Here is an 8,318-nt window from a genome sequence, read left to right on the forward strand (position 1 = left end):
TACATGGGAGGACAAAGTTGCCATTTACTGAGAAGGGGAAGACTATGGGAGGAAGGAATTTGGGAGGATGATTAGAAGCTGTTAAATTTTTGATGCCTAATAGACATTCAAATAGAAATGTCAAGTAGAGCAGTTGGTTATAAAGGTCTGGAGTCCAAGGAGACTAGTTGGACTCATTGGCTTAATGATGGTATTTACAGGGATGGGGCTGAATAAAGTCACCAAGAGAATTAATATAACTGAAGAAAAGATGATCAAGCCCTAGGGAGTGTTTTAAGGAGAATGGAGTCATAAACTATATTAAATGCTGTTGCATCATTAGTGTTTCCTTTCTTCTTCCCTCATTCACTCATGACTATAAACATGATAAAGCTGTGCCGAACTCAACCTACTTATGCCCAGACTCAGAATTAGATATCTTTTCTTCTTTTACTCTCATCTAAATATGTACTATAGCCTGCCCGGGTGTAGCTCAGCGACTGAGCATTGACCCAGGAACCAAGAGGTCACCGGTTTGATTCCTGGTCAGGGCACATGCCCAGCTTTCGGGCTCAATTCCCAGTGTGGGGAATGCAGGAGGCAGCCAATCAATAATTATATCTCATCATTGGTGTTTCTATCTCCCTCTCCCTTCCTCGATGAAATCAATAAAAGTATTTTTAAAAATATGTACTGTAAACCCTAAACAATGTTCTGAACTATTATGTCCCAAACTGGGCGCCACACTGCGTGATCCTGACGCAAAAAGCATACCATAGAAGGACTTAAAAAGCTCAGGCAATTTATCCTGGAGAAAAGAAGACTTTCCAGGGGAAACAATAGTTATAATCAGCTACCTGGTGTCAGAATTTAAATCCTTGACTAAAAATCGCAATGATTCAGATATAGGCTTGACAGAAACAACTTTTCCAAAAATGGTATGAGATTCCCAGGCAGTAGTGAGTTCCCTGTGACTTTCAACATGTTGATCATACAACATTCAAAAATCATATTCTCTTTCTGGCTTTGAGATACTGGTAAATACTGTGCTGCATAGTATATGTCATATCTAGTTGATATCCTTGGTAGTGGTTGCTACGCTGTAGAGACAGATTCTGAAAATAGCTACAACACACACTTGGAATCTCACAGTCACATAATCAACCATTTTACTAAATACAAGCATATTTTCATTCACATACAGCTAAAGAAAACATTTTTTCACATTTCATTACAGTGCACAACAAAGTGAGGAAAAGTATACAGTACATTTTATTCTGGAATATGATACGATCTATTCCAACATGCAGTTGTGGTCTTTGTTACAAGTTAATCTTTTCTTTGCCTATGTAGTAAAATAGCTTCTAAAGCTTTATCCTTAGTATTGTATTAACACCTGATTTTTTCACACTTATTTTCTAAAACCCACTTACTGCAGTGACAACAGCACTGAAGTCTACTAAAATGATTGTTAAAGTTTCTAGAACTTGTTTAAGCAATTAAGCTCAGCCACCTTTGCTGGATCTATGCTGAGTATTTAAAACCTGCCTAAAAATGCAAGGAATGGGAAAAGTATACATATAATGTATTTTAGTCAAGAAAACTGGAGAGAAGTTTTGTTTCTATATTTTGTTTTGAACTGACAGAATCCAGTCAACTCTCATTTATCCAGTGGATAATCTTGCTTTCGGAATCTTTTAAACACAATTAAGTATAGTAGTTGATAAACTTTGTGTTAACCCAATTCACCATCTTTTATTTGTCGTCTATAATCACAAAACTGGCCACTTAATCACTCCACCCAAGCCTGGTCATGTTAAAGGAATGTAAAAATCATGATTGGTTCACTTGTAGTTGATGCTGCAGGTTGGTCCAATGTGGTTTGTTTCCATCCTTTTCATTATTTGGCTTCTTTATTCTGGCTGAAGTAAATCCCCCAACTTTCAAATTCAATCACATTCACACTGAAGTTTAACACTATATCTCAAAGCAATTTAACCATTCTCAGGCTTTCCTATCACAATGAAGATGAGAGATCTGACTCCCATCAGACTTGTTTTCTGACTGTGAAAAGTATGGCTTTTGCCCAGCTGAACTGGCTACAATACAAAAAATAATTTAAAGCATCACATCTCTTCAAGAAGATAATTAAATCCCAAGCCAACCAGTCCAACTTTCTGATGCAGTTATCTGTCTGTTCACCTGAGAATTGAGCTGACTTTCTAGGGGAGACAAGAATCTGGTATAGGTATATGGCAAACAGATGGCCAAGGTCATGGTGAGGTGAGTATTTTGTCCCCATCCCACTTCCCACTGCTGTATTTGGTTCCTTTCAGTAATATGTTCACTGTGTTTCAGTGATAAGAACACTTCTAGCATACACAGTTCTAATGTGTTTTCAGTTGTACAATTATTCACTTGGTGAAAGCCCTCTATCAGTAACACCTGAATGGGCTTTACCTTTGATTCTCAGGATTATAGCTGAGTTGTAATCAATAAGGAAACATATCCTAACATGTAGAGAGCATTTATTTACAGTCATATCTCTTCCAAAGTGAACAAATTAACAACCGTTCGTTCATCTGACAGCAGGATGATGCAGTGAAACAAGAACTAGGATTCAAGAGACTTTCACCTTGGCCAAGTGAATCACCCGCCTCTTAGTTTACCTTCGTAAAATGGGGAAGAAATCTCACAGGCCTGTTATGATGATCAAATAAGTAATAAGTGAGTGTAATGGGTTTTGTAAGGGTTATAGCGCCTCCTGTTGAGCAGGTACTCAAGACAGGATTGATGAGTGAGGGTTTGCCTCTCTTTTCGGAGGCAATCCCTACATCGTTGCCATGACCTGAAAAGACAGGCACATTGTTTACTTCTAGATTGCAGTCGCCAATGCAGTGAAACCCCAGGCATGGTCAGAGGGAAAAGGGCATGGCGTTCGGGTTAGTGTTTCTTCTACTTACAGGGTATTTTGCATGGGACAATTTCTTTCACACGGCTGGCTATTCTACCACAAGGGAGTACATTTCCCCCAATGTGATAATAAGTGTGTAAACAGCCTCCCTTTTCATATTGACACCATTGTTATCAGAACACCAGGTCTTGAAAGTGTCTTAGTAAATAGCTGGTCCACACCCCTCATTTTACAGATGAGCTCTTGAGAAGCTAATCGGTCCTTTTTTTTTTTGGTGTCGAAACCCGGGAATGAATAATCAGTACTTTTTAACCAAACCAAACCCAGCACACACACTTGGTATAGGATAATCTCATGGAATAAGATGATCTCAGTCTTTTAAAAAAATTTGCTAATTGTTCCCAATGATATATTCCCTCCCCTTACATAATGTCTTTTTGTTCATGACCTATGAATGAGCTGAAATACCAAGAAAGAGTTGTCTGTGGGTGTATTTTTCTGGGGCCTAGCTCCCCAAACCTCAGGCTCTTGACATGTGGTCCACAAAGGGCACATGGAGCAGCCACTGCCCAGCATGGGCCACAAAACAGTGCCTGGCCCATGGCAGTAATTTAGTCCCCCAGTCACAGCACCCAGGCTCCCCCACCCCCCTGCCTACAACCTGTCAGAGTGCCCCTTGGGAAGGAGGCTCACTTGGTATCCAAAAGGAAGGTTGAGTTCTCTTCAGTCACACAAGGATTCTATTCATTTCAGCCACTTTCAAGTTCAGATGGGAGAGCATGTTTTGGAAATAAAAAGGCCTGACTAGCACAAACATCTCCTCTCTGATTTGACAACCTCTTCTGAAGAGTGAACCACATTTGGTACAAATCCACTCTTGACCCCTTCCCAGCCCTCCTGGATTGAGATATCCCCCCTTTTAACCAGCTCATATATGTCTTTCGTCAGGTCTGTGAAGGCTTTCTCCACATTAATGGCATCTCGGGCTGACGTTTCAATGTACTTCATGCCGTACGCAGCAGCCAGTTTCTCTGCTTCATGGCGAGTCACTTGCCTCTGTGTATCCAGGTCACACTTGTGACCCACCAGAACAAACACAATTTGGTAGGGCTGAACGTGTACTTTGGTCTCTTCTAACCACTCATGGACATTCTGGAAGGACCTGCGGTTGGTAATGTCAAATAAGAGAAGACCACCTACTGAGTTCCTGTAGTAGGCTCGAGTGATGGATCTAAAACAAAAGAAAACAGTAAAGAATAAAGGCCACGCCCCAAATCCTGTATTTCTTTTATATTTTTGTTGTTGATAATCCTCACCTGACGATATTTTCCCATTGATTTTTAGAGAGAGTGGAAGTGAGGGGGAGAGACACACAGAGAGAAACATCGATGTGAGAGTGATGCATCGATTGGTTGCCTCCCATACCTGTATAGATCAGGGATGGCTACTGAGCCTGCAACTGAGGTACATGCCCTTGACCAGAATCAAATCCAGAACGCTTCAGTCCACGGGCTGATGCAACCTGAGTTGCAAGGGCCAGCCCCAGTTGGAACACTTGTGAGAGGCAACCCATCACGGTGTCTCACTCACATCAATGTCTCTCTCTCTCTCTCTCTCTCTCTCTCTCTCTCTCTCTCTCTCTCTCTCCCCCCTCCCTCCCCTCCTGTCTCTATAAAAAAATTAATTGAAAAATATCCTTGGGTGAGGGTTTAAAAAAATAAATTTATGGTAGTTGACAGAAAAATGCTCATAAGTATATAGGTATATTGCAATTCTCTCCCCATTTATCATGACCACATTTGTCTTTCTATTATTATTATTATTATTATTATTATTTAAATATAATTTTATTGATTTCAGAGAGGAAGGGAGAGGGAGAGAGAGATAGAAACATCAATGATGAGAGAGAATCATTGATTGGCTGCCTCCTGCACGCCCCCCACTGGGAATCGAGCCCGCAATCTAGGCATGTGCCCTTGACCAGAATCAAACCTGGGACTTTTCAGTCCGCAGGCCGACGCTCTATCCACTGAAGGGCTAGGGCCCTTCTATTATTGTTTTTATTATTATTATTATTGTTATTATTATTATTATTTCAATCTAACAGGGATCTTCAGTCTCTTCTGTGAGGAAAAACACAACTTTGTTTTTATTTTCCAGGCCGTTGGGAATAGGAAAGAGAGAGACCGTCTGTAGAGGGCTCAAGCAAAGTGCCTATCAGCCATGTTTCCTGGCACATTTCAGAGGCTGAATAAGGAGGCACCAGTTGGGAAAAACCACCTAAATAGCCAAAGCTTCCCTTTAAAATGACATGATTTATTTAAAGCATTGCAATTAGAATACATTTGCTGTACTTCTTAAACAGAAGAAACCTCATCTTTTAAACTTCTTGATTAGAGGAGCTTCATTATCAATATACATTATACTACTTTGCTTAGAGCATTTTAGAGCTTATTAGAGGCTATAGATTATTTGCTTCTATGACTTGCTTTAGATCAGGGGTGGGGAACCTTTTTTCTGCCAAGGGCCATTTGGATATTTATAACATCATTGGCGGGCCATACAAAATTATCAACTTCAAAATTAGCCTGCTGTATTTGGTCAAATATTTAATTAACTCATCCCTAATGCCTTGGCAGGCCCAGACCAAATGATTTCGTGGGCCTTATACGGCCCGTGGGCCAGACATTCCCCACCCTTGCTTTAGACTATTGTGCTTTTTGATCTACGTCTATTTTTAGGTTTTCTGTCTTCTTGGGTGAAGAAGACAAACATGAGCGATTCATTTTTGCCACTAGGCTTAGGACAAATGGCCCAATGGTAACAGCACATTGTCCAGAGGATTAAAGTCTAAACTAGATGATGGCAAGAGCCAACCTTACAAATGAGATCAAGTCTCTAGCACCAGGCAAATCAGCCCTAGGGAATGAAAACAGTTCTAATTCCCTTGTGTATGAAGACTCATGGATGCAATGATCAAAGGTTTTGATTTGTGAACAGCTTGGCTCAAGAAATCAATAAGCAAGCTGTAGATCCCTTCAAAACTCTAAAATCCATCATTACACTAGTACTTAGAAAGTAACAAAGCCTTATCTAAGCACAACATAAGGCTGCATAAAAATTAAAACCTGTACATCAAAACATTTTCTTGAACAAAGTTCGGAGGCAAATGACAAACTGGGCAAATATTTTACTATGTCCGTGATAGAAAAGAATACATATTCCTAATCTAAAAAAGAACCTTTACAAATCAGTATCACCCAATACCAATAAGCAGTGGGGAGAAAAAGGCTCTTCATACAGATGTTCCCATAAATATAAGAAGACATCTTCCTTCACTTACAGTATGAGAAATGCATTCTCAAGTTCAAAGTGAACCTGTACAGGGTGTTTGCCAGTGTTGTTTGTGGAAGTGGGGAGTTGGAGACAACTTAAGTTTGTAGTTATCTCTTCTCCCTATCCGCTCTTCAACTACCTAACCAGTACGTTCTATGCTGAACTGGTGTTCAATAGATAAATGAATAAATGCTCAGAAACATGGGTGATGCTCTATGTGACTTTAGCCCAAGTTGCTCTCTCAAAGTTTTCTGTGTACATTGCTCTTTGCCACTTCTGTCTATAATTATACGCGCTGTTTCCTCTCCCTGGGCTTTTTTTCTGTCCTACTCATCAAGCCTCATCGCCCCCAGGTAGCCTTCCCTCCCTCTGTAATTGCAAATGAGACACACTCCAAAGGAAAAACAAAGGGTTGTAGGAGAAAATCCAACCTGTTCATTGATTGCTCACTACGTGCTACGAGTTCCAGTAGGGAGCGAGCATACAAATATCAACAAGATTCTCTGTTGTGTAATTGCTGATTGTCTGTCCCCCTCCCCTCCCCCATGTCAGCACAGAGGTTCTGAGAGGGAAGGGCCTGTGTCTGTTTTGTTTACATGGCATCCCCTTGTGTAAGTTTCCTCAGAAACAAGCCTGAATCTGGCATGGAGTGGATAATCACTGAATGTGTGCTGGTTGCAAGAGGGAATCAATCATTTAGCATCGGTCATATGTACGTATATATAAGGCATAGATGTATATATCTGTATCTATATATGGAACACAATACATCGATATCTGTACCTATGCCTGTCTCAGGACCATCTGTCTATACCTGCCTATCCATGTTGGGATGACCTGGGAACATTTTAAAAAGTATGTAGCATAGGGACTGAGATTGATGAATGACAGTGATCGATTCCAACTGATTTGTTAGCCACCCAGGGGCAGGTTGGGAGAGTTGCTGTGCCAGCAATACGTATTATTGACCGGCCTTCCCTGCCAGGGCGCTTCTGTCCCTGCAGGGCGCTCCCAGCTATCTGGAGGTGGGCTTCATCAGAAGCCCCCAGACCTTCCGGATCTCTCTACGGGCGGGCGGGCGCGACCAGGACCAGGAAGTCCTCTATCCCCAGGGGCTTTGCAAGCTCCGAAGACCCTCCCACTGCTCGCGGGCCCCGGCTGCGCTCCCACCTGAACCTCTCTTGACCCGCGGTATCCCAGATCTGGAGCTTGATGCGTTTTCCGGGCTCGATCTCCACCAGACGGGAGAAGAAATCCACGCCCACGGTGGGGTCCGAAACCTGGGCAAAGCGGCCCTCGGTGAAGCGGCGGATCAGACAGGACTTGCCCACTGTGGAATCCCCGATGACAATGAGCCGGAACTGGTACAGCCAGATGGCCTCCATGGCTGGGCTCGGCAGGTCTCCGTATCCCTGGCCCTGAGCGGCGAGAGGGGGCGTCCCGCCGAGGCCCCCCCTTCGGAGAGTGCGGCTCGGTCCGGATCTAGATCGGCTGCGAGCACATCGCTTGACTGGGAGCCCGAGGCGAGGTAGGCCCAGGCGCTGGGAGAGCGGAGGGATGGATGCTGCGCTCGCAGAGGTGATGAAATGGCAGCAGCATCAGCACCACGCACTCTGACTCATCACTGACAACCGGGTTACTGTAATCCCCCGCATAGACGCGACGCCTGGAGCCGCCGCACTGTCTGTAAAAGGAGCGCACACAGAAATGGCCCCACACCGCTGGTACCCTTCTCTAGTTTCTCTACCCTCCCTGCCCCCGCCCCCCCCCCCCCGCTCCGTTCTTAATTTAAAATGTTACCTGTCAAACTGCAAAATTTGTGCCTTTTCTTAAAACTAGGAAGCAATACAAAAATGTACACAAGAATAAAAGTGTGTAATTATCTGCGCCCCTCCCTCCCCAAGCTATTAACAGCTTGACATATATATTCTTCCACATGGATTTCCTTGAAAATATATATGTATACATAAGCACATGTATACATATATAATAAAACATGTGGCCCTAGCTGATATGGCTCAATGGATAGAGCATCAGTCTGCGGACTGAAGGGTCCTGGGTTCGATTGTGGCCAAAGGCACATGCGCGG

At 42.9% G+C, this 8,318-nt stretch overlaps 1 protein-coding gene across 1 annotated transcript; it reads right to left on the reverse strand.

Annotated features, from left to right (window-relative positions):
• Window positions 1-1,130: 1,130 nt before the first annotated feature.
• On the reverse strand, window positions 1,131-7,841 carry RAB39B (RAB39B, member RAS oncogene family). The gene is made up of 2 exons (XM_081081413.1): window positions 7,400-7,841; window positions 1,131-4,124 (listed from the first exon to the last, which is right to left on the reverse strand). Exons 1-2 carry the CDS (start codon window positions 7,612-7,614, stop codon window positions 3,698-3,700), a joined length of 642 nt encoding a protein of 213 aa, XP_080937539.1. The 5' UTR covers window positions 7,615-7,841; the 3' UTR covers window positions 1,131-3,697.
• Between the last annotated feature and the right edge of the window lie 477 nt (window positions 7,842-8,318).

The sequence above is a fragment of the Myotis nattereri genome (assembly GCF_964212035.1).
Source record: "Myotis nattereri genome assembly, chromosome: X".
Lineage (NCBI taxonomy): Eukaryota > Metazoa > Chordata > Mammalia > Chiroptera > Vespertilionidae > Myotis > Myotis nattereri.

Bases quoted from the DNA above. Each gene is read 5' to 3' on its own strand.
- RAB39B (XM_081081413.1), bottom strand. From the start codon at position 7,614: ATGGAGGCCATCTGGCTGTACCAGTTCCGGCTCATTGTCATCGGGGAT. The intron at 4,125-7,399 runs GTGGGAGCGCAG...CTTTTGTTTTAG, and splicing joins GCGGGTCAAGAGAGGTTCAG to ATCCATCACTCGAGCCTACT.